Raw genomic sequence first — 27,184 nt, forward strand, 5'->3', positions numbered from 1 at the left:
CCTGTCAGTCACCTGTCAGCTGTCACCTGCGCTCGGTTCCCCTGCACCCACAGTAGCTCCGGGCAGCCGGCTTGCTTGTCCTTGGCGGGCCGGGGTGACCCGCAGCTCCCAGCGGGGAGGAGGGGCCGGCGGAAAGCTCGCGGGGCGGCACCCCGGGTCCCGGCCCTCCGTCACCCCAGGTGACCGGCCCCGCCCCGCGCCGCCCCGCGCCCCCGGCTGCGCTTTCCTGCGGGCCACACCTGGAGCCGCGCCCCGGGCGGGGCGGAGGCGGGGCGGAGGGGCGGCCGAGGGCGGGGCGGAAGGAGCCGGGAGCCGGGCGAGGACCGGGGGCCAGGGCGGCGGAGCAGGGCGATGGCGCGGAGCCCCGGGAGCCGGTGCGCGCTGCTGCTGCTGCAGCTGTTGCTGGTAAGTGCGGCGCGGCCGGCCGAGCCCGGGTTGGGTCCCGGTGCCCCGAGCCCGGGTTGGGGTCCCGGTGCGGCGCGGTGGGAGAGCGCTAGGCCCGACCGGGGCCCTCAGGGTGGGTGGACCTGTCCTCGCTCCCTCCCCGCCTCTCTCTGATCGTCCCACTCAGGCCCCAGTGACCTTTCCTACTGTGATCAGTGGGTGCAGTGGGCCCTGGGGCGGGGACGGCCTTCCTGGGGGTCGGGGGCTTTGCTTGGAACCTCCTGGACTGGGGAACGTGGAGGCGGTGGGAGCCCCCTCCGCGCCGTCTTCCAGGTTCCCTTAAAGGTCTGCAATTTCCCAGGCTCCTCTGATCCGTCAGGGAACTGGAAATCAGGAAAGACCTGTGTTCTTAGAGTGCGGAACAACAGCTAAAACACTTCGTTTAGAAACAGATTTTACAAAGTTTAAAATGTCGTTACAGGTTCATTGCTTTGGCTACTCATCCGAACAGTTTTAACTTTCAAGTTAGCAATTTCCTGGTAGTCAAATAAACATATGTAATAGTTTCAGGACTTTTATAATTTAGAGGGTTATAGGAAATCGATGCCACCACTTTTCAGAAGTAACTCTTTTAAAGAAAAGAGCTTTCCACCCACTGGAGACAGTGTTCAGACCCAAGATCGAGATTTCTTTCTTATTTCTTTCTTACCTTTGGCGTCTATGATCAAGTTGGATTTGGAATGGTTGTTTGTGTGTTTGGTAAAGGAATTGCACATAATTTAGGAATGTCTGTGGCTTACAGGAATTTGCTAACTGGGTTTTGACCAGGTGACAGGCTGGTCATTGCAGAGACTTCACAAATAGATCTTGTCTTCCATAATGTTTAAATTTTAAAAGTCAAATATATCCACTCTACTAAAAGTTCTTGCTTTTGAAAAAATTAATAAAGAGTTGTGGTAGAGGAGAAAAAGAAAGATCCCAGAGTTGTAGAAAGAGAAACATAGATCCTGGAATTGTGACGGGGGATAGAGGAAATAAAAGATAGATTTTTTTAAGGCAAAATAACAACAACAACAACAAAATGCATGAGTAAATTCAGTCCAGCGATCCCAAGGGACTCACTTGTGACAGCATAGGGCCTAGATGTTCCAGCACCGACAGCGTCATTTTCTTACTCTATTTCATTTTGCTTTGCCCATGTTGTGACATCATTTTCAATACAGGTTCATTTTGTTCAGGAGATTTTCCAATGATGTAATGTGGGGCTTTGTTTTTGACCTGGGAGCAACATCATCCCCCTCATCTTGCTGGGTAAGAAGAATAAGCCAAGAGGAATACCAAGCCAACAGCCCTTGAATCACCTGGAAGGCTAGATATTAAATTCCTTATAAGAAAAGCAATTACAGAGCTGGAGAAACGGCTCAGTGGTTAAGAGAACTGGCTGCTCTTCCACAGGACCTAGGTTCAATTTCCAGCACCCACCTGGTGGCTAACAACCATCCATAACTCCAGTTACAGGGGATTTGACACCCTCTTCTGACTTCTGCTGGCTTTGCACAACATGGGTGCACTTACAGGCATGCAGGCAAAACACTTATACACATAAAATAAAAATAAATAAAGAAAAGAAATTACCTTTATTCTTCACATAGCATATTAAGCAAGCCAGTTCATACTCTCAAGAAGGAATAGGTAAATTTCAGCATGCTTTTCATTTTAGCATTTTATATATTTTTTACTTTATTGGACAATGTAGACTATTTCTTTAAAGGCAGCAGAATTTTTAGACTGCTCTGAGTATTTTTATAATACATTTGTGATATAAATTTGAAGGTTTTGTGTGTGTTCTATGAAGAACAGTTGGATTTCAGCGTTTTGTTCACAATGTGTATAAAGTTGGCAGAATGGTGCTCTAATAAAGAATGGAAAGCAAAGGTTGTTTATAGGAAAGACTAAATTGTAGTCTGCCTGCTCAGAGTTCAGTTGCATATAACAGAACCTACTCTAGCTAGTTCCAGCAAAAAGGGACTTAGGGCTGGAAAGATAGCCCGGTTGGTAAAATGCTTGCCCCGCAAGCATGAAGACCTGAGTTTGAATCTCATAATCCACATAAAGAAAAAGCCTAGTGAGGTGGTGCCCCGTTATAGTGCCAGGAGACAGAAGGTCCCTGGGGCTTGCTGGCCCACCAACCTAGGCTAGTCTGTGAGCTCCAGGTTCAGCAAGAGAAAACAAAAGTGGATGGCTCCTGAGGAACTGGCCATGAGGTTAACCTCTTGCCCCCACACCTGCACGAGTGCACACCCACATTCACATGCAGACATACCAAAAGGGATCTGTTTCAGGACATTGTGGTTTGACTCTATACATGGATACATGGAAAGAAGATTGGAAAAAATCTCTACACCAGTTGGAGGTGTTGCATTTCCAAATCACAGGGCAGAACCCAACCACTTAGGGAGCTGCTGCCTCACCTGTGTCCACAGCGTAGAGACCACTGTGACTGGAGTGCATGCGAAGATGCATGTCTGTGCCTTGCCTCTGGTGATCCACAAACCTGGAGACTAGACGCTAGAACCAAAATAGACTATCGCCAAAAACCAAGCTCAGCCACATCTGTGAGTCCCAGCGAAAGCAGCAAACACAGAGCCCTTCCTTCCTTCCTTCCTTCCTTCCTTCCTTCCTTCCTTCCTTCCTTCCTTCCTTCCTTCCTTGTCTCCTGTAGATACAGGTAGAAGTCCCTGTTCTAAAATGCTCCAAAATCCAAATCTTTCTGAACATGTTGGAGCTCAAAAAGTTGGATTGCAGAGCATTTCGGGTTCAATTTTTGGATTAAAGATGCTCCATCACTAAAGTCTATGCTTATACTATTTTTGAAAACTGAAATTGGAAACATTTCTTGTCCCAAACATTTCAGAAATTGGGTGCTCAGCTCAGATTGAACCCACACACTGAGTAGGAAGTCTTTGGCTTTCCCAGCAGCCTAGGGGGGTGCACCACAAAGTAACAGTTGAATGTCACCACACGCCTATCACACCGTGCTTAGATCAACTCTGTCAAAATGGCAGAAAGAGTTTTCTGAATAAAACTTAAGAATCTTTCCTCTTCAAGCATTCTTTATCCCTTCACCCTCAAAGTATCCACACACAGAATTCAGGAGGATTCTAGAAATTTGGGAAATTAATTGCACGGATATTTATATTCCTCTCTATCTGAAATTTCACATTTCTTTAAGTTGTGACCACATTAGCTGTGACTTTGTCACAGTCTGATTCACAAATTTCACCTATTATAGGTATTTCAAAATACCATTTATCCTAAATATCACTAATAGACTTTACTAGACTTTTAAATTAGTGTTTCAAGAGCAAAGTGTATGGTATTACTATATCATATCATTTTTAGTTTTTAAATTCTGAGACAATTTTAATATACTTGGATTCATCATACAATGATTATACTTCAATTTATTTAACTTTAAAGACGGTATTCTCAGGAAGAGAATAATCTGCTGTGGAAGACACTAGGAGGAAGATTTTCCTGATAGGATAGGGGCCTCAGTTTTGCCTTAGTTAATAAAGGTTGTCCTTTAAAAATCAAATTCCGTATTACAGATTCAAAGTCAGTCGGTGGTACTTATAAGCAGGTATATTTAATAGCATATTAGTTTGCCAGACCTATAACAAAGTACTAAAATTGGGTAGTTTAAAACAAGAAAAGGTTATCGTCTTCCAGTCCTAAAGGCTGAAACCAAGGTATCGTCAAGACTGTGTTCCCACTGTGCCTCCTGTTGGGTGGCTGGTCAGCTGTCTTTGACACTCTTCTATGAGATGCATCACATCAGTCCTCCATCTTCACTTGGCGCTCTGTTTTTTGTCCCTTCTTTCTATCTTACCCATTTGTATGTCTGTGTCTGTGTCCAAAATATTTAAGAACACATGTTAAGTGAATAGCACCCAACCTCATGAGCTCAGCTTGGTTAAGTCCTCACAGGCCCTTCTTTCCAAATAAAACCACCTTTTGACATCCTTACAGTTAAGATTTCAATAGGCCTTCTTTTTGGGAACACAATTTAATGCATAACAAGTGGGCTTCACTATCTACAAATTACCAGTAATTAGATAATTATGCTTAATATGCAATTACATTGCACAGATTTAAGAAGTACAAAGCCTATGGTAAATATTGAAGTCCATAAAATACTTATTTGTGAATTTTGGAAATGACGTGTTTGAGTTTCTGAAAATTAGTAGGTAATAGAAAAGTACCAGCTTTAACAGAAGTGTTCTTTAATTACAAATTTAAGTCAAAGTACTGTACCCCCCAAAATGAGACTTCTTCAGTCTCAAGCATTATGAGGGATGCTTGAGTAAACTTCAGTCTCTAAGACTTAGCTCCAGAAATATGTATTATAGAAGCTCCTAGTCAACCCAAATTATCGGACAAGTGTAAGAGTAAGAATTACTGGTCTAAATTTTTAAAAGTAGTTTATTCTTAAAGCATACCATTATCCATATGGGGTAAAATTGCCCATTAGAACCAGACATAGTGGTACACACCTGTAGTCGCAGCATTTGGGAGACTGATGCAAAAGGACCAGGCTGCATTATGAGCTTCAGATCAGCCTGGACTAACTACGCCCTGTCTCAAAAAGTCTGCTATGGGTTCATGCATTTTGTATTTTATTTAATTTTTTCACAGCAACCTAGAGGGTGTGGGGCGTCACACGAATTCCACAGCCCATAAGCCATGATGCACTTGTGCGAGTTGGAGGACAACTTGTGGGATCCAGTTCTCTCCATGTTGTGAGTTCCAGGGATCAAATTCTGATTTTTGTCAGGCTTAGGAACAAGCACCTCTGCTTACTGAGCCATCTTAACAGCCCCTGGATTGATTTTTTTTTCTTTTAGGACAGGGTCTCACCATGCAGCCCTGGCTAGCCTAGAACTAGTCAGGTAGACCAGACTGACCTCAAACTCAAAGAGATCTGCCTGCCTCTGCCTCCTAAGTGCTGAGATTAAAGGCATACATCACCATACCCAGCTGGACTGATATTTTTAAAGACAGTCAAATTGTATTAAAAATTAGAAATCTTAAATCATAAATGAGCTTTAGATATATTTGAACATTGTCACAGCTTTTTTTTTTTTTCTCCTTGCTGGTGCCATAAATTCCAGCCACTTTGATGGCCCTTTTTAAACATATAGTCCCTGTCTGATGACAGATTGCCTTCTCAGTTTAGTTCATCTTGAAGTATCAGAAGAATATGACATTGAACTTTTTACTTCAAATTTGTTGAGCATTTTTATATGCAAAGTTTAAAGAATAGCATGCAGAAAGTTGGAATGCCAGCGTTTACATCATACTATAATAGTAGAGTGAGAAATTTTCATAAGAAAAAAAACTAGCCACGTATGACCACTTAGTACCAGGCAGTATGTGTGCTAGACAGAGAGGTCTATGGCAAAGCCAGACATGTCCTGTTCCCATACTGCTTATAGTCTTGTAAATGGTACAAGGACATGAGTAACTTCCCAGTGGATAATGATAAGAGTGGTGATTAACACAGTACCTAGATCCACAGAGTGAGCACCCAGCCCAGCATGGAGTACCCCAGACAGTCTGTGAGAATAGTTATACATTAGTGAGACGACAGGAAAAGGAAAAACGAAGGAAGTGTTTTGATAGCTTGTATGTAAATGCACCACGTGCATGCAGTGCCCACATAGGCCATAAGAGGGCATTGGATCCCTTGGAACTGCAGTTACAGGTGGTTGTTAGTCCCCATATAGGTGCTGGGGACCAAACCCAGGTCCTTTGCAAGAGTAGCCAGTGCTCTTAACTACCAAGCCATCTCTCCAGTCCCCCAAGTGAGTGTGTTTATGGAGGTATGTTACTACTTAGTTTTACATTGCTATAAACAAATACCAATGGGAACAACTTAAGAGAGGAAAGAGAAATTGTGGCTTGTGGTTTAGAGGTTCTGTCTGTCACAACGGAGCATGGAGCACTGCACACATCACGGCAGCCAGGAGGCAGAGAGGGAATGCCATTGAGCTATTGACTTTCCCCTTTTTATTTTTGTTCTGTTTGATTACCCAACCCAGGGGATGGTTGGCCCACATTTAGGGTGGTCTGCCTCAGTTAATCCTCTGGAAATGCCCTCACAGACACACCCAGAGATGTGCCTGACCATCTCCCAGGTAATGCTAAGTCCATTCAAGCCCCAACATTCACCATTCCCAAAGACTAGGGATGCTAAACCTAGAATCCACCATCAAGAACTGCACACTTGGGAAGAATTTTCCTGTCTAATATGCTAGAGGTACCCAAATCGAGAAACAGTGCTGGACAGCTGGTGAGAGACGAATGAGCCTGTCTTCTCTGGATCCCCTTCTTCAAATGCTCCTCTCCCAGAGCTGGTCAGCCCTTCTCAGTCACTCATCAGGTATTCCTAGTCGCACACTCTCAGACAGACACTGCTCCGGGTCTCAACCCAAATCATACATTCCTGAGCTTGATTCGGTCAGGTGGGTGCTACCTGCCCAGTTTGTGAATAAAAAGGTAGATTTGAGTGGAACTCAGAGGAGATCAGACAAGTAAGATCTGAAAGACTAGTTTTGTCAGGCATGGAGGTGCCCACCTTTAATCCCAACACTCAGGAGGCAGAGGCAGGTGGATTTTTATGAGCTCTAGGCCAGCCTGGTCTACATAGTGAGTTCCAGGCCAGCTGGAGCTACAGGGAGACCCTGTCTCAAAAAAAAATTTTTTTTAATTAATTAATTAAATTTTAAAAAGACTAGTTTTGCTAGTTCCTTGGGGTAAAATTAAAAAACAATAGCAAATTTTCATGCCCACTGCTTCATCTTAATGACTCATACTTAGGCTTTAAAAGTGCCCGTTAAGAAACTGGAGTCCAGCCAGTTGTGGTGGCACATACCTTTAATCCCAGTACAGGCAGAGACCGTGTGGATCTGTGTGAGTTCAAGGCCAGCCTGGTCTACATAGTGCATTTAAAGTCAGCTTGAGGTACATGAGACCCTCTCTCAAAAATAAATGAATAAATAGATAAACTGGGCGGGGCCTAGCTTAATCCTGTTTTATTTCATTAATCATCTTTTCAATATCTCCTTCCTTCACTTTCTCATATTGTGGAGTTCCTTTCTTCTCACAAAGTTTCTCACTCCATTTTCCTGAGCATGATGAAGGGACAGTCAGGGGACACCTCACTGGAGACATGGATGAGACAGGAAGCTGGGAAGGGGGTGGGTGTCAGCAGCCGAGAAGGTGCAGCCCCAGGACTGACTATGAGGGTGCAAAGGTTGTGGAGCAGCCCTGGTGACCCAGCTGTGCATCACTGACCTGCAGAGCCCCACTGTGCTACCCAGTGTCTCTTCCCTAATCAGACGATTTTCCCAGGTCTAACCTTAACATGTCTTCTGTCTGTCCTTTGAGAATCATGGCCTTCTAGACACCCTCTGTCCTCCTCAATCTCCTTCCGCATGCAAGGCAGTGCCAAGGATGAGTTTTGCCCTCATAAAGACTCTGCCTCCACCATCTCTCATTTCCCTTGCCCTGATGCCGCCCCTCTTCCTGTCTCCCCTGGCTTATTTCTTTAACCTTGAGACTGTCTCCTGCCTTTTATGTTGCACCAGAAGATCATTGGGAGGCACAGAGTGGAAAATCCCCCAAATTCCCCATTCGGAAGCCCACCGCCACCCTCCCCTCCTCACAATCGGTGAAGGCCCTACACACAACATGTGCTTATTTTCAGCTGGCACTATCAGACTGTGTAGCCGCCAGACTGCACATGTGTTCTGCTCCGTGTCCTTTGACCTGTGGACTTCCTCCCTTCGATTCTGTGCTCTCTCCAAGGCCAGGCCATCACCACCCTCTGCCTACCTGCAGAAAGTATCTTTTTACCTTCATAAGCTCCTCAACTGTGTTTTTAGCTGTTGTCTTCACAGTTAAGACTTTCTAGCTCTGTTGTGTGCACATTCTTCCATGGCTCTTCCTTCTAGAATTTCCCATTACCTGTGGCCAATCATGGTAAAAACAATTTATAAATAACTTTTATCATAATCTATTAGTATACTTGTTCTATATTATTATAATCGCTGTTCATCTATTTCTCTGCCCAACTTATAAATTATAACTTTATGTAAATATGATTATGTCACAAAAAAGCCTAGTACCTATACAGTTCAGGACTGCCTGAGGCTTCAGCATCCACGGGGCACTTGGGCTTACCCCTCCTGGGTAAGGAGAGGCCTACATTGGGTTTCCTCATTCTCACCTACTAAACTGTAAGGTTCTCTAGAGTAAGAGCTGAGTAACATTTACCCACAAACTAGCTAAATTCCTTGGACACAGAAGTGGTCCATGTTTAAGAAGGCAGCAAAAAATCTGAATTTCACTAAAGATAAGTATTTGTGGATAGAACTGGAGATCATTATGTTAAGCAAAATAAGCCAGGTTCAGACAAAAGTCACACGTTTTCTCTCACATATGGAATCTAGATTTAAATTATATACAAGTAGGGCTTGAAGGTGGAAAGGCAGTGAGTGGAGGAAGAAGCCAGGGAAATGGGGGAGGGGAGGGAAACAGGAAGGGGGACTGGAGTACAGGTCATGAACGTAGATGCGGGACCCTTGGAGGAAAGGGGGAGAGCAGTAGAGGGCAGGTAGAGCAGTGTAGTGGGCGTGTATGTGAAAATGCTACATGAGACCCATTACCTTTTACGTTAACTAAAAAATTAATAAACAAAGTGTAAGTATTTAGTGCCTGGAAAGCTTGACTAGGAAATACTTGGTTTTCATATGCGTGACAACTGCTAATTGTGTTTATGTGCAGAACAGGATTTTGGGTGCTCTCACACTGTCCCATGATCATGAAATTTATAGTGTCCCTTTTTTAATATTTATTTATTTATTTATTTATTTATTTATTTATGTGTATGGCCTGCATGTATGTAAGTGCACTCATGTCGTACAATGCCCATGGAGGTCAGAAGAGGGCATCGGATCCCCTGGAACTGAAGCTACAGATGGTTGTTAGCCACCATGTGGGTGGTGGAAATCGAACCCAGTTCCTCTGCAAGAGCAGCCAGTGCTCTTAACCATTGAGTCATCTCTCCAGACCTGGCACTGACATTCTTTGAGCACCCCTATGTGCTGGTGTGTAGAGCTGCAGAGCACCCCTGGTGTCTGTCCATCAGTCCACACCCCGTAGAGGAGAGGTGCCAGAAGATCTGAGCTTCTAGAACTAGAATTTTAGTTCCATTGCAAGTTGAAATTATTCTAGAAAAGAAACAGTAACCAAAATGTACGTGATTTCATGACTGGAATCCTGAAAGCATGTTCTTATAACTCTCAGAAGCCTTGACCCTCACTCCTCAAGTTTGACAGTCCACTCCTTTTCCAGAGTCAATAGTTGGTCAGTTTCCGGTAGGCTCTCAAATCATGATTTGCTGACAAGAGCACTTCCATCTAATGTAAGAAAAACCAAATCTAAACCCTTTAGTTTTCTTAAACTTCTCAGTGAAAAGGGAAATCTGGTTTTCCTCATTTTTTAGTATCATTTCCAAAGACACACTGTACCACCCCCACCACAACAGCAACAAAAAAGGCAAAACAGCCCATGAGCTTCATCTGTCAAGTAATGTGAAATGTGCTGTACACATTTGCTTCTGTTTTTCCTGGTTTCAAAAGCATTTGTGGCTGTTAAAGAAAATGTGTGCCAATAAAATGGTAAAATATCTCAAAAAACGATAAAATGTTTCAAAAAACGATAAATGCACAGGATCAGTGAAACCTATGAACTCAGAGAACTATAAATGGAGGAAAACACCATCTAAAGCGGTCCGGGGCTGGGACATGGCTCAGCCGCCAAGGCTACTTCCTGCTTTTCCAGAGGACCCAATTTAGGTTCCCAGCACCCTCATGGGGGTGGCTCACAACTGCCTGTAACGCCAGCTCTAGGGCTTCCTATGCCCCTGGCCTCTACAGGTACCCACCCACACATGTATAGACACACACATTCACACACACACACACACACATACACATGTAAGTAAAAAGTAAAATCTTTAAAAAATGGAATCCTGTGGCAGTTGACTGGCACTTGTAAGGTGAGCAGCTTTGCGATGGGAATAACTTACAGTGCTTGGATTTATTTGGGAGTTGTGTTTGCACACAGCTCTCTATGAAGGGATCATTATCTAGTTTATGATGCCACTGAGTGAAAACCACTGTTTCTGTCTCCTTAAGAGGATAACTGGGAGCAGATTACACATTACGAAAGGCTGCTTTTAACTCTGTTAGCCAGTCTGATGTGTCTTAGGGAATGATTTGGGGGTGCTAACAAAATGGACATTGGATAAAATCAGTGTTGACCTTTTGGGGCTTCAGTTAATTTGTCTAGGAACTGGACGTGATGACACAGAACTTGACTAGAAATAAGAATTCCCAACACGATGGGACAGGTCGGGTGCAGCACAGCATGGCTAAATGCATGTTTCAGAATTCTGAGTCAGTAAAACAGCACCAAAGCTAACATCTCCCTGCTAACTTCAGTGGGTGACTCGGCCACACTCATAGTTGTTTCATTGAGATGAACCTGGTAACTAAAGAGCAGGCAGAAGATTATGACGGGCCATGCTGCTCACCTGTGAAGCGTTCACCAAGTCCAAACTCCAAGCCCATAAATGGAAAGCAGAGTTCAAAGTTCTGGCTTCCTCAGCTACTGAAGGCTTTCAAATTAGACAACGGCTACAGTTGTAGATTTAAGCCAACTGTTGAGGAATATCTAAGTCTCTGGGTCATTTACAAGTTGTACCTTTAAACTGGGATTTTTCAAATTTTATTTGTGAATGAGTGTGTGTGTGTGTGTGTGTGTGTGTGTGTGTGCACGCGCACACATAATGGCAGGGCATGTATGCCACAGCACACATGTGGATCGTGAGAGGACAACTTTCTGTCAGTTCTGTAACACTTACTATAGAGAAATATAGACTATATCCCCCCCACCAAAAAAAAAAATTAAGAGGAAAGTGTGGTAGGAAAAAATTCTGACGTAAGCCTGGTCTGTATCAAATTTCTCAGCGCAGCTCCTGCATGCTCCTGATGGTGCCAGGTCCAGAGTAGCCCTGTGAGATGCTGACCACAGCAGTCCTGCCAAAACCTTCTTAGAGGTTTCAGAGCTAGCTATTCTGGGCCAGGTCTCCAGTGTGTCAATACAAACACAATAATCAGGACATGTGACCAGAGGAAATAAACAGCGTCCAGTGCACTTCATCTCCTTGTACTACCTTGTCTTATCCAAGGTTGAAATTGTTTTATGAATGGATTCAGGCAGAGCCAGGGCCTCTCAGACCTATGTCTGATTTGACCTTCTGTACCACACAAATGAGAATCAAAGAATTTGAGAACATTCTGCATGGTCAGAAGGGTGAGTGAGACTTAACTCAAATATTCTCCAATGGCCCTGAAAAGTGTATTAGTTACTGTTTTCCTTGCTGTGACAGAATACCTGATAAAAGCAACTTAGAGGGAAGGAAGGGTTTATTCTGGCTCACATTCTGAGGGCACAGTTCATCACTTTGCTGGTGGCAGGAGTTTGAGGCTTGCATCCACAGTCAGGAGCAGAGAGATATGAATACTGGTGCTCAGCTCCATTTATTTTCTCCTTTTCATTAGTCTAGGGCCTTTCCCGTGGAAGGCTGCCACTCAAATTAGGGTGGGTCTTCCTATATCAATTGCCCAATGTAGAAACTCCATTATAGATATACCCAGAGGCATGTCTTCTAGGTGGTTCTAGATCTCCTTAAACTGACAATCGAATTAACCATGACAGAGGATCTTAACATAGAGAACAAACTGCGTGTGCTAGGCCATCTCTATATAGGAACCATGTCGCCCAGACCACACTGCTTCCTATTACTAGACAGTTACGTTCTGCTTGAATAAAAATCCCACACCATTATAAAGTCTTGCATTGAAACAAACTTTGAAATTACTTTGTGTACCTGTGCTTTCAGTCGGAGGGGCTCTATTAGTCTGAGATGTCAAAGTTTAAGGGTCACCTCAGGATGGAATCATAGGGCCTTAGAAGAAACGAAGCTCAAGGTTACCTGCTGTGGAGCAGGGGAACTTCAGAAAGAACTTCTGTACAAGAGGAGCTGTCATCCAGTGACACCCGAGTGATGCCAGTCTGCAAAGTAGCTCCAAACAGGAAATCATTTCTCAAGTGGCTGACCTTGAGAACAAAGAATGCATTGACTGTTTTGCAGTGATATTTGACCTCCCCTCTGGCTTCTACAAGTGATTTTAGAGTTTTTTGGTTTTGTTTTTTATTTTGATGATCAGGAAGGCCAACTATTATTGTAATGTACAAGTTCCAACAGGAGAAATGTTAAAACTTGTATAAAGTGAGGAAGCTTTTGAAGGATTTCTCTGGTTCACCTAAAAAGCATTTCTTAGGCTACAGTGACTAGAAGCTGATTTCTCATCCAAGCTTTTCACATATTTTTCCCTCACCAAGTTCCTTGTAAGAAAAAAATGAGTCCCAGCAACTTTCCCTTGAGGAGCTGGTACCCATACTTGGGTATCTTTTGTAACCATCTGATCTCTGCATTTCCAAGCAAACATCACCTAGGAAAACAATTTCAATACAAATCAACAAAGAGGCTCAGAGGATGAGTTTTAACTAGAAGATGATAAATTGCTCCCTTTGCTCATATCTGTAAAATATATTTGCTCAGAAAAATAACATTTACTTAAAGTTTCACATAATTATTATCCCGTTTTTGCAATGGCCAGAAAGATTTTTGGCAAGAATGAAAATGTGGTGGAGGGGCCCTGGGGAGATGGCTCAGTAGTTAAGAGCACGTGCTGCTCTGCCAAAGGACCTGTGTTTTGTTCTCAGCATCTACACTGGGCAGTTCACAACCACCTGTAACTACAATGCTAGGGAATCCAGCACCTTCCTCTGGCTGCCTCAGTGCTAGAAATAAAATCTGAGGTCCAAGGACCCCACCAGGACCACACAAAGAACATGTGGACAAAGCAAAAGTATCTCCACAAGGCAGATTTTACTTTTGCAAAAGGGTATGATGTGTGGTCAGTAAGCTCCAGCAAGCACACAGGACCAGGAAGCTTTTATCTCTAAGGCAAGAAGACTGTGTCTTTTCCCCATTGGCTGGGATCCGACCCCGCCTCCCACTCCATTGCCACAGGCCATCGGGTTCAGGAATGCATCAGGGCCTTTCCTTAAACAAAAGTCTTACAGGATATAGTGGTTTAATCCAAAGATTAGAATTCCTTGTCATAAACCAAGTTCCAACTTTTACAGGTTTTAAGAGAAAAAATTAGTATTTAATTTTTCTTACATCAGGCACCTGCATGCATATGTACATTTACCCACCGAGACACATACAAATAAATAAAAATAAATCTTTAAAAAAGAATGAGGCCAGGCATGGTAACACACCTTTAATCCTAGCACTGGAAGACAGAGGCAGGGGAATTCTGTAAATTCCAGGTCAGCCTGGTCTACATAATGAATGCCAGGCCATCCAGGGCTGCATAGCTGGTAATAATAGCTAATCCATCCAGCCAGCACTTCAACATGGGCTTCAAAAAGAAAGACAGATGGTTAGGAGACAGGGTGGGGTGTGGTGAATTTGAGAATGTCCCTGCTGATAGGGCACTGACTAAATCCTTTCTGTAGAAAATCCTGCTAGAGGAATATGCAGCAAGCAGAGTAGGTCAGCTTTGCTTTTATTTTTCATACCATGCCACATGGCACATCCTGGATAGACATCTCTGACCATTGTTTGCCAGGTAAAAGAATGTAGAAAATATAAGGAAGAGATAATGTATCTGACTGTAACGATGAAAGTAGAGTGGCTGGGAGGTTGGAGTTTTAGGGACAGCCCTGATTTCTGTGATGTGTGGCCTTCGTGGTTCCCTATTTCCAGAGACACATGAGAAGAAGCAAATGAAGCTGAGGAAATCTGAGCCGAGACATATTCCAGTGAATCCATAACTGGGATGTGAGGAGGCGAAGGCAGTAATCTAGATAGTTGTTTACAGTTTGCAGAGCACAGAGCAGTGGCGTTCGGTATCAGCAGAAACAAAGGAGGGGGTGGATCTGCTTGAGGACAAGGAAGACCTAAATATGTCCGGTTAGCCACTGCAAAAGAAAGAAACGTGTTTGATTAGCCATAGAAAGGGAAGGTAAAAGGCAGGGTGACCCACCAAGGCTGCTGAGAAGATAAATATGGGCAAACGAGTTGAAAGCAAACCAAAGGTTGGTGGCTGAGCTTGGGAAGTCCTCAGGACACCTTTCCCCTGGAGAAAGAGGAGAGACTGAAGACGACTGAGATAACGTGTGATGTCACTGTATGAGGGTGAATCTGGCCAGAGGTGTTGTCAGAGTGACTCTGGGGCTCAAAAATTTGGGGTGCCTGTGATGGGGTTACAGAGAGAGGGAGACAAACCAAGGTGCCTGTATGATTTGTAGCCTGAATGGACTGCACTTTTCAGAGGAGAGGCATGGTAATAGTAGGCCTTCCTGACAGCAGTGTGAGCCCGAGCCACCCTGAGCAAATGTAGACAGGGTCACCTAGAAAGAGCCTCTCCACTATCGAGAGAGGACTGGGGCAGTGGTCAGAGCTGCTCTGATGCGTGTGAAGGATCCATTTCCACCACTGTGACCCTCTCTAGCAATGTGGCCAGTGCAGGGAAAGAATCAAGAATAAGGTCCCAGAGTTGAAGAGCATATGTGAAGCAAGGGCATCAAAGGGTTGAGGAAACAAGTCTCCCTGGCTGTCGCTGGTAGCATCTCTCGAATGGCTGGTAGTTGCTTACTAGTCGACAGTGATGGTAATGTGCTTGATCCATCCTATCCAAACAGTAGCCACCAGCTACATGTGGCTAGTGAGCAACTGAATTGCAGATTCCAAACAGTTTCAGTTTATTTTAAAGAGCAACTGCAGCTGCCATGTTATAAAGTGCTGGTTTGTAAGCCGGGGCAGAGGCCGGGAAGAAGCCAGCAGGAGAATTATAAACTGCAAAGAAATTGCAGCAAAATTCAGAAAGTAGGATGGGAGTTTATGAACAGGTTGAGAATAAGCCTAGGACTGTCCTTACAACCGTGGTGACATCCAGATTCTAATGGTGCCTGTGAAGCAGAGGAGAGACTCGCTGGTGCTGAGGATGTCAGGAAACCAAGTGAGAACACAGACAGTTGTGAGTGTGTGGTGTGCGTGTGCACTCCATGAGGGTGACAGGCTGGGAGGCTCATGTGAGTGCGTGTATGTGAGTGCATGTGCAACCGTGAGGGTGATGGGGATTCTCTGGGAGGATCATCTCATACCCACAAGGTACACAAGTCCCAGACAGCACAAGGTGAAAAGGATCAGGGAAGGTCTAAGATTTCATGAAGCTGATTATTTTGTTTGTTTTTAATTTTACTTGTTTATTTAATGGGGGTGGGAGGCACGTGTGCCCCAGCCCACATAAAGTGGTCAGAGGACAAGTTTGGGGAGTCAGTTCTCGCCTTCCTGCTTGCTGAGGCAGAGTCTCGTTTCTGCAGTTACAGGCTAGTTGGCCCAAGAGCTTCTGGATGATGCTCCTATCTCTGCCTCCCATCTCCCCATATGAGTACTGCGGATTACTGATGGGTGCTACTGAATAGGATTTCTTGGTAGGTTCCAGGCATCAAACAGGAGGTCACTCTTGCAGGGCTAGTGCCTGGACCACAGAGCCATATCCCTGAACCTCTTTTGTTTGATAAGTACTAGCTGTCTTTGGGCTAGCAGGATTGCTCAGTGGGGAAAGGCACTTGCTGTCAAGCCTATCGACCTGAACCCACATGGTGGAAAGAGAGAACTGACTCCACAGGTAGTCCTCTGATCGCCACATGCACCCTGTGGTACTTACATCCCCTCTGCCCCCAAATCAAACAAATAGATAATTTTAAAAATCCATGCTGGTTGTTCTATGAAAGAGGCCTGTGGACCAACAAGAAGCCAGACCGAGAAGCCAGCTTCTCCACTCTGGCTCTGGTTGTTTGGGACAAGAGAGTCTAATTGCTCTTGCGTTAAGGTCTATGATTTTACTTTTCAGATCTGCTCAGACTTTGGAAATGGACTTCACTTAGAGGTAAGGAACCAAGAGAGATTATTCCCACTTTTGAGACCCAACAGCTTCATTTTCTGACAGATGGTTTGGTTGTGCTTTACCAGATTGAAGTCCACATTGCCTGGGACCTGACCCTTCCCATTCACAGAAATGCTGAGAAACACACATCTAGGGATGTTCAGTGCAGCATTTAATAGGAAAAAGATCTTGCAGGGCATGGTGGCACACACCTTTAATCCCAGCAGAGGGCAGGCAGAGGCAAGTGGATCCCTGTGAGTTTGAGGCCAGCCTGATTTACACAGTGAGTTCCAGGTCAGCCTGGGCTACATAGTGAGACACTGTCTCAAATAATAACAATAATAATTTTGTGTGGAATACTTTTTCACATAAGGTCTTAAAAACAAGAAAAAAAAAAAGAAAAACTTTATTTACCAGTTTAGGTCTTTGTAGGGGTGAGACTTTTTAAGCCAATAGCCCAGGCTAGAGCAAGCTAGCCTCAAACTCAGAATCCCTCCTCCATCTCACAAGTGATAAGACAGCATGCACCACCTTGCCCAGAGGGGTCAAATTTGTATCAACAGTTTACTGAGTCCTAAAATATGTGGTAATTTATTATTAGCCCATGAGCCATCATCGAAAAATGAAAATTATTCTCAGCTAATAAGAAAAGAAAATTCTTGCCAGGCATGATAGCACATGCCTTTAATCCCAGTACTCAGGAGTCAGAGGCAGGCCGATCTCTGTTAAGATCGAAGCCAGCCTGGTCTGTATAGTGAATTCTAGGTTTGCTAGGGCTACAGGGAGATCCTGTCTCAAAAAGTAAATAAATAAATAATAAATAAATAAATAAAAATAAATAAATAATTAATTAAACACAGTCACACCCACTCAGAGACAAGTTCTCCACAAGTGGAGAGGGGATTCAGAAACTGAAAACCCAAAGCCCCCATGAGGACAAGTTCCTCTTTGGCTTTTTTCATGCTTTACTCTGGGAAATGTTTCTTACTATGAAAAGCCAACCTTGCAGCTTTATCAGTTGGAGACAGTCTTTAACATACTTGTAGAGTTTGCTAAAATACATGCATTTCCTCTATGAAAATGAAGCTTATTAAGACGTAAAGTGTATCTTAAATTTTGTACTAGGTGGGGCTTTTAAACAGTTAAGTATATTTTAACTGTATCATTGAAATTTGCACGATTTGGAAGCTTAATAAATGGTGGACTCTCATTTCCGAACTTGAGGATTTAAAATGCTCACGTAAGGTAATATTGTTACAGGTCTTAAACACAAGAAGTGAAAATAAACTGCTTCCTAAACGCACTCACTTAGTTCGGCAAAAGCGGGCGTGGATCACCGCCCCTGTGACCCTTCGGGAGGGAGAAGACCTGTCCAGAAAGAACCCAATTGCCAAGGTACCGTCTGCAGAGGAATATGACACATGTGGTTAAACTATGGTGTAGAAGATTCTTACATCCACTTTCCATTAAGGAAAATTAAACGACATACTTACTGAACTTTCAGTATTCAGAATGTATTTGAAAATGACCAGAAGTTACTTCTTAGCAGAAAATGCAGATGATGCACCATTGCTGACACATAAATAAATGTATGACTTCAGGTTCTGATTCAACCACAAGTTGAGGAAGCTGACATTGGGCCAGTGTACCCATTTCTATGACTAGCACCATAATTTATCTATGTTTTCTTCTCCTTTCTCCCCTTTATTCATTCGTTTGTTTGTATGTTTGTTTTTACATGTATATAGTATGTGCAGGTGCTCACATGCCCAGTGCAGGCATGTGAAGGTCAGAGGACAACTTGTGGGAGTCGGTTCCTCCTTCTACCGTGAGGGGTCTAGGGACTGAACTGGGGTTATCAGGCTCCATGGCAGGTGCCTTTTCCCACTGAGCCATCTTGCCGACTCTCCTTTATTTTTTGACAGTTCTGTACATGTATAGGATGTGCTGTGATTACATGCACCCGCCGTTACCCTCTGGTCCCCATTCCTATCCATCTGATATCCTTCCCACATGGTCCCCTGTGACTACAACACTAGAAAACATCACCCCCTCCTTAGCAACTGTTAACAGTCATCTGCTCCGCAGGAAGGGAGGGGGCTTCATGGGCTCCTACTTCCTCAGTCCATGATGGAAAGTTTGAGAGCACCACTGTAGGTTTTTGAGTTAAAAAAAATGTAGCAATTACTGAGACTGGAGAGATGGTTCAGTGGTCAAGAGCACCAGCTACTCTTGCACTGGACCCTGGTTCAGTTCCCAGCACCCACATGGCTACTAACAACCATCTGTAACTCCAGTTCCAGGGACTCTGACACCTTCTTCTGTTTGCTGTGGGCATTGCATGCACATAGTGCACTTACATATATGCAGCCAAAACACCGATGCATAGAAAATAAAAATAAGTAAATCCAAAAATATTTTAAGTAGTAATTACTGTCCATTCTACCCCGCCCCCCAAATATATTATGAACCATCCACTTCTCTTGAGCCTGCGGCCAAAGTCCCTGACCTCCAGCCAGCGTTACCAGACGAGTTCCCTCCTGCTTTCTTTCTTGCCAAATCCTCGCCCACACAGAGTCTGTCCTCTGGAAATTAGTAAAAGCAAACTTGTAAAGGCAACAAAGCATGCTCATCCATTGGTGAGGCCCTCTGAGTAGCTGGCAGCGGAGTACAGGGTGGAATGCACCTCACTTGGTCTGCCAGAGCCTGTGACCCATACCCTTACCTTGGCCTCCCTCCATCCTGGGTTCCCATCCCCTACTGCAGTGCATCCTCTACCAGCACAGCCCCCACTCTGGGCACTTGCTGTTCCCTCTGTGTGGGATCTGCTCCTCACAGGGCTTTGTGTGTGGTGGATAATGTCATCTCTGCTTACCTGTCACCTCCTCCTCACTTCTCTCTGTCCTTTTACCCTTTAACAGTGTGGCTTATAGCATATTTGACATTGGCCACACAGTTGCTGGTTTGTTGGCGGTCTTCCTCATTAGCATAAGCTCCAGGAGGGCAGAGCTTAGTCCTTAGGGCTAACAGTACATGTGTAGTGAGTGTTCAGTAAATAACTGTGAACTCTTACTTGCACGTCCAAGTTTGACCATAACTCTGATCTTCTGAGTGAAGGGCGTCTGTAAGAGAGCAGCTGTGGAATCAGAGAAGACTCCTTTTTAGCACTGTGTTGTTTTGATAAAAGCCTTCTCAAATGCAGACCCTTTGGGTGTGGCTTCACGTCATAGTATGTATACAAGAAGCTGGGTGTTTTGTGTGGGTTTTGCTTGTTTTTTTGATACCTGAGTCAAACACCTTTCAATAAGTTTTCATAGAATGTATCAATTCTTAAGAAATTACTAAGTGTTTCGTGTTCTTACTAATTTTATTATATACATTGTTAAGAGTAAAATTTACATAAAAGCACAATATCTCAGTAAATTTCTCAAACTTTCCAAATTCCCCACCTAAAAGCAATGCAGCATCAGCTCAGCCCTGGTGTATGTTGGGAAACCTGTGGGAAGTGTTATGCCCAAGGAACAGATCCCCAAGAATTACCACGGAGTCCAGAGAGCATGCAAAAACAAAGTCTTTATTCGGGCTTAAGCTCGGACTCTCAGACCAAACCAACGTGGCATGTCTACCTGAGAGCCCCGATTGCAGGGGGTGGAAGCTTTTTATAGGTTTTAGACAAAGAGGGGAGGAGAATAACAGAGTCACATCTTGATTGGTCCAGAGAGCCCGCACGCACCAACATGCTTTTGAATTGATTGGTTACAAGGGATGCAATTCTGGAGGTTTTCTCATTGGTGGGTGCTACCCTCAGGGCTGTGGAATGTGCTGACTGTTATCTGTGGGGCCAAAAGTCTCTGTTTTTACCTTATAAGGTTTCCATAGGCCTGGGCTTGCTTGATCTTACAGCCTCTTGGGGTGGGGGTGGTAGGTGGAGATTACAGCATGCCTGGGCATGTTCAGGCTTCGCAGAAACAGCTAGTCAAAAATGGAATGGGATCAAGGCAGTTGGTCCCTCAGCCAAGCAGTCAAGCAGTTTACCGAAGCGAAAAAGAGCAGTTTGTCCTAAAGAGGGGCAGGGGTCTTGGGAGTCCAGGGCAGGGGGCCAAGGAGTAGGATTTCACATTTCCCCCTCTCCTTGTAACTTAGAGAGGACCCAATCATGGGTCTAGGTTGGGGTCCCTAATAGGGGTTCTAAGGGCTGATACTGGGACCTCAGGACCATGAGTTGTACTGTGCTCACCCGTACCTTAATAAAGGCTACCAGCCGATTGATGATACATGGCCCAATAGTTAACATTAGTAGGAGGAGGATTACAGGTCCGGCCAAGGCTGAGAGCAAGGTGGTGAGCCAGGGAGACCAATTAAACAGTTGTTCATACCACCCAGGGTCCTTTTGTTCTCTGTCCTTGATATGTTTCCTGAGCAGAGCCATAGAGTCTCTAATCACACCAGAATGGTTAGCATAAAAGCAACATTCTTCTTTTAGGGCTGCACATAAACCCCCTTGCTGCATAAGGAGGAGGTCAAGACCTCTCCTATTCTGTAAGGCGACCTCAGCTAATGAGTTTAGGGATTGTTCCAATTTAGTTACAGACTGTTCCATACTCTGAGGCCTGTGTCGATCGCTACCTGGAGAGCTTTGTAGTTTTGGTCCTGTAAAATTAAGGCCGAGGTGCCCACCCCAGTTGCTGCCGCTACACCTAGACCAATTAAGGAGGATAACAAAATGGCTGCTGCCCCTATGGCTCTCTTAGTTCTGAGGGGGGAGAGGGGTGCATAGGCTAGTTCCATCTGGGTCTCCTCATAGTAAGTCATCTTGGGGAATAGCTGTACCATGACACAGTAACCTTTTATATTATTAAGGACAGTCCCATGAATGCAGGGGGTTAAACCAGTAAAACAAGCCCACCATCCAGAAGTGGCAGAGTAATAAGTATCATTTGAAACAGAGACTATGTGGTTACATAGCCCTGGCGGGATCTGGGCACTAGGAGGCAATGCACAGGTCCCTGCCCCAGTTACCTGCTGGAGAGAAAGTTTTCCTTGCTGTCCCCAGGTGCATTGGTTACTATTAACTCGGGAGTAATTACCTGTTACAGCTATGCCCACATAGAAGGGTAGTTGGATGCTCAAGCAGAGCCAGCACTCTACAGTTAGGTTTGGCTTGGAGGCATTGAGCACCTCGAAAGTGGAGGTGACCAGCAGCCAAATAGGGTGGTCTGAGGGTGAAGCCATAGGCGTCCCCTTGACTACTGCTGTTCTCCCGAAGACTATTGTACTTTCCTCTAGAGGTGGGGGCTTGGGGCTGGAGTTGGATTCTAGGGGTACTAAGAATGGATGGGGGCCAACATCTTGGGGTATCAGAGAGGTGGGAGTTTCCTTTCTGAGGATGACAGTGAAGAACCCCCCTGGGCTCAGATTATGAGCTCTCAATCCCCAGGTCTTCCCTACCTCCCAAGTAGTGTCTCTTTCCCCACATCAGTAAACACTACCTTGACAGGGTTGCAGCCTGTTTTTGTGGGACATGTTCTAACTCTCCACCCGCGATAAATGGCATCAGGGGTGTTGTTACGGACAACCTTGACAAGATCATCTTTAATGGGGGCTGTCCAGTAGATGTCTCCCGAGCTCACGCAGTCCCAAGATTTACAAAAATAATCACTGGCTCCCCCACATCGTTTCCCCCAGCCTCTTCCTCTGCTTCCGGGACAGACATAAAAATAAGCATGACATAGCCCCCAATGGCTCTGTCCAGGGAGCAAGCATTGGAGGTCAAAGTCTAGCTCTGGGTACCAGGTATTCAGTGGGGCAATCTTGGATGTCTGGACTAGGATGTCTCCAGTAGAGGTGTCCAGGAGCTGCCAGGTGAGATTGTAAGGTTGATGAGGTTTGGCAGTTATACATACGTTCATTCCAAACAGAAGGGTAAACATCAAGAGCGGCACAGCCTTAGCTTGAGGGGATTGTCTGCATCCTTGTGGACCTCCCATGCCTTGGCCTGAGGGTCCTCCAGGTCATTGGTGTGGATCAGCTCTCCGGACGTGAGTGTGATGAATCCAGGTGGCAACTCCATCCACCTTTACTGCAGTGGGGGGTGTCAGGAGCACCACATACGGTCCTTTCCAGCGAGGCTCCATGGTCTCTTGGCGTTGCCTGGCTTGATTTCTGTTAAGTCCATTTCCCAGTGGGCCCCAGGTTTAGAGCGCCTCATTCGAGCCCCTTGTTCCTTAGGGTGGTTTTCGGCATTGGCCAGCTTGCAACTAAGGCATGCAGAGGCAACTGCATCAACAAGTGGGCGGAGATTCAGGACTTTTAGATGAGCATTTCTTAGGAGCTCAGCTGTTTTCCTGATGCCCAGATGAGTAGTTCGGTGGGTATGTGTGAGGAGGTCCTTGGCCAAGCCATTTGTCAGAATAATTTTACAGTCTCCTGTATGCCACCAAGCATCGATCTTTTGGGTCATGGGGAGTCTGTGTATCAGCTTCATATCCTCTAGGGAGTAATGAGGCTGATCAGGTATGATGGGGGGTGTCAGGGTCTGGTAGCTGGATTGGCAAAAATCTGGAAAGCCTCCAAAGCCACTTCTTTGGCAACCCGGTCTGCCCTCTGATTTCCTCGAGCTATGGGCGTGTTGGCTTTCTGGTGCCTGGGGCAGTGGATAATAGCCAGTTTCATAGGTAGCCATAGAGCCGCCAACAGGTCCAGAATTTCTTGATTATTTTTAATAGTTTTTCCTTCCGCTGTGAGCAGCCCCCTTTCCTGGTAGATGGCTCCATGCACATGTGCTGCAGCAAAGGCATATCGGCTGTCTGTGTACACATTCAATCGTCTGTTTTTTCCAAGCCTAAGGGCCTCAGAGCTATCAGTTTGGCCCTCTGAGCCAAGGTTCCCACAGGCAAAGCCACCGCCCAAACTTCTGAGCCCATGTACCTGGCTCAGGATCCCCGTGCAATCGTGCAAGGGTGTGTCCAAGTCAGGGTTGGGCAGCAGGGTGGCTGGGTTAAGGGAAGTGCTTTGGAGGAACCAAATGCTTGGAGGGTTAAGAAGTAAACTCTGATAATGCGTTATTCAGGCGTTGCTCTAAGAACTCCTTCAATAGCACAAGGAGTGGTGATGTGCAGTTCTTGGCCTAATGTCAATTTATCCTCATCCTTGACTAGAAGGGCAGTAGCAGCTATAAATGTCCAAGTCAGGGTCAGGCAGCAGGGTGGCTGGGTTAAGGGTGGTGCTTGGGAGGAACGGAATTCTCGGAGGGTTAAGAAGTAAGCTCTGATTGTGGGTTATTCAGGCGTTGCTCAACCAGCGTTCTGGTGGCTGCTTAAGAACCCCTTCAATAGCATGAGGAGTGGTGATGTGCAGTTCTTGCCCTAATGTCAATTTTTCTGCATCCCTGACTAGAAGGGCAGTAGCAGCTATAATCCACAGATGCAGTGGGCATCCTGCGGCTACTGGATCAAGTTTCATAGACAAGTATGCCACTGGCCTATTCCAGGGTCCTAACGTTTGAGTCAGGACTTCTTTGGCTCTTCCTTTCTTTTCACCTATGTAGAGGTGGAAAGGCTTTGTGACATTGGGACGCCCCAAAGCCGGGGCCATCAGGAAGGCTTGCTTAATTTCATTAAAGGCCCTTTCTCTTTCCCCCGTCCAAACGAAAGAGAGACTTAGCCAATTCAGCAAACCCCGGGATCCAGAGGTGGCAGAACCCTGCTGATACCAGAAACTCCCTCACTGCTCTCCGGGAGTTGGGAACCGGAATTTTCAGCACTGTTTCTTTCCTGGTATCTGTGAGCCATCTTTGTCCTTCCTTTAGATTGTACCCTAGATAAATCACTTTTTGATGACACATTTGTGCCTTCTTAGCAGATGCCTGATATCCTAGCCTGCCCAGAGTTGCCAACAAATCCCTAGTTCCTTGCTGACATAGTAGAGCGTGATCAGCAGCTATCAGGATGTCATCTTCATACTGCAGTAGGGTGAGCTGGGGGTGTTCCAGCCTGTACTCACCCAAATCTTCATGAAGTGTCTCATCGAAGAGAATGGGTGAGTTTTTGGATCCTGAGGCAGGCGAGTCCAGGTCAGTTGTCCATTGAAGCCGATCTCATTGTCCGTTGAAGCCGATCTCCAGGTCTTGCCATTCAAAGGCGAAAAATGGCTGGCTATCCTTGGCTAAGGGCAGGCTAAAGAAGGTATCCTTTAAATCTAGTACAGTATACCAGCTCCTGGAGGGCGGCAAGGAGCTCAGGAGGATATAGGGATTAGGCACCATGGGATGGATATCCATGACCTGCTTATTTACTTCTCTCAGATCCTGTACTGGCCAGTAATCATTTGAGGCTTCTTTACCGGAAGGAGAGGTGTATTCCATGCAGACCTGCAAGGTACTAGGATGCCCTGGTCTCTTAGCCTCCAGATGTGTGGGGTAATCCCTGACCTGGCTTCGTGAGACATGGGATACTGCTTCACCCGAGCTGGAAGTGCTCCCGGTTTCACCTCTACCCAGACAGGAGGCCGATGGGCTGCTAGTCCTATCCCCCCAGTCTCGGCCCATGCCAAGGGGAACTACCACAGCTAGACAGAAACCTCCTCTTCCAGCTGCAGGGCAGGTCCCTGATGCAAGGGGACTCATCTTCCAACTGTAGGGTTAATACCTGAACGGGGAGGCCCCCCTGATCCATTAAGTAAGCCCCATTAGGTGAAAAATGGATATGGGCTCCAATTTTGGTAAGCAAGTCTCTACCTAAGAGTGGGTAGGGGCAATCTGGCATGACTAGGAAGGAGTGGGACACCCAGCCCATGCCTAGGTCCACTTTTCTTCGGGTGGTCCATGAATATTCGTTCATGCCAGTTGCTCCCTGTACCCAGGACTTTTTGTTTGCTAATTTTCCTCGGGTCTCTGTTAACACTGAATGTTGAGCACCTGTGTCTACATGGAAACTCATAGGTGTCCCCTGCACTCTAAGAGTTGTGCTGGGCTCGGGGAGGGGATCCAAACCCCATTCTCCCTATTCGCTCCATTCCCTAAGCTCCAGGACTTGTATTCCTTCACAGACCTGCTCCTGTCCGGCTGGTCTTTCTGGACATTCCTTCTTCCAATGGCCCATTTTTTTACAATAGGCGCATTGGTTTTTCATCAGTTTTGGTCGCCCTTCCGGGCATTTCCTACCTTGTTCAGCCGATAGGCATGGCAGCTGATGTTCTCTTTCGCCTGGGGACCTGGTCGATGTGGCCAGGAGAATCTTGGCAAAGTCGCAGGTTTGCTTGGTGCTGCCAGTGGCAGCTACCTGGGCCTGCTTGTCTTCGGGACTCTCTCGGTGGTTGTAAACTCTCTCAGCCACCGCCAGAAGCTCTGGCAAGGTTTTATCAGCCAGTCTATCCAATTTCTGTAATTTGCACCTAATATTGGGTGCTGACTGGTTCACGAACACCAGGATCACTGCATTCTTATTCTCGGGTGCTTCCGGGTCCATTGGCGTATAGGTGCGGAACACCTTGAGGATCCTTTCTAGAAATGCTGTGGGTGATTCTGCCCTCCCTTGCTGTACATCACTAATCTTAGCCAAATTGGTCAGATGCCTTGTGGCCGCCTGGAAACCCCCCATTAAAGTCTGATGGTAGACCCGGAGCCTCTCCTTACCTTCAGCCACATTGAAGTCCCAATTCAGCCTAACCAGGGGAAAGGCTTCATCTATCAGGGCCTGATTCCCATCCACCCCAGGAACCAGCTTGCGGGCTTCAACCTGAATCTGGTCTCTTTCTTCAGTGGTGAACAGGACCTGCAAAAGCTGCTGAATATAAGCTTGCAGGCTTCAACCAGGATCTGGTCTCTCTTCAGTGGTGAACAGGGCCTGCAAAACCTGCTGACTATCATCGCAAGTGGGCTTTTGGGTAAACAAAACAGATTCTAGCAAATCAGTTAGACCTTGGGGCTTTTCAGAGAATTTAGCTGTTTCGGCCCCACAGCCCGAAGAGGGAGGACAGTAGAGTCTTCCACCAGCCGTGGCTGCCCCCTTTGGACTCTCCTCCGTGTCTGGGGAGGCTGTTCTTCTGCCTCCCGGGGTGGGGCTGCCTCCACCTCGCCTAGGGTGTCCTGAGGTTCTGCTTGTGGAACAGGCTGATGGGGGGTGGCTCAAGCGCCCCGCTTCAGTGAGCGGCCCCACAGCCTGGAGAGGGAGGACAGTAGAATCTGCCACCAGCCGTGGCTGCCCCCTTTGGACACTCCTCCGTGTCTGGGGAGGGTGTTCTTCTGCCTCCTGGGGTGGGGCTGCCTCCGCCTCCCCTGGGATGTCTTCTGCCACTCATCCTTGCACAGGGTAAGGACAGTCAGCTTTGAGCTAGTGGGGGGAGGAGGAACGGCTTTAACCATTTTGGAGGCTCCTCCACCATAACCTGCCAAGTTGTGATGTAGTCAGAGGGCTTAGTTTCATTTCTCTGCCACTCATCCTCGTGTAGGGTAAGGACAGTCAACTTTGGGCCAGTGGGGGGAGGAGGAAGGAAAGGCTTTAACCATTTTGGAGGCGTGGTGGGCAGGTTGAATGTCCCCTCTTCAGGCCAGCCGGCCCCAAAAGTTGGCCATTCATTCCTGCAAAACACAAAGAGCTTCCCTTTCTTTACTCTTAACCCCAGGCTATCAGCCTGGGCTCTGA

At 45.9% G+C, this 27,184-nt stretch overlaps 1 protein-coding gene across 1 annotated transcript in view; it reads left to right on the forward strand.

Moving 5' to 3' along the window:
* Positions 1-310: 310 nt before the first annotated feature.
* The window catches only part of Dsg2 (desmoglein 2), a 50,591-nt gene continuing 23,717 nt past the window's right edge, over positions 311-27,184 (forward strand). Inside the window, exons 1-3 of the mRNA XM_017797088.2 lie at positions 311-405; positions 16,512-16,547; positions 17,805-17,939. Coding sequence (XP_017652577.1) covers positions 352-405; positions 16,512-16,547; positions 17,805-17,939 — 225 coding nt within the window. The 5' untranslated portion in view covers positions 311-351. The remainder of the gene's footprint in view (positions 406-16,511; positions 16,548-17,804; positions 17,940-27,184) is intronic.

This window comes from Nannospalax galili, unplaced genomic scaffold, assembly GCF_000622305.1.
Source record: "Nannospalax galili isolate Female #2095 unplaced genomic scaffold, S.galili_v1.0 scaffold252, whole genome shotgun sequence".
Lineage (NCBI taxonomy): Eukaryota > Metazoa > Chordata > Mammalia > Rodentia > Spalacidae > Nannospalax > Nannospalax galili.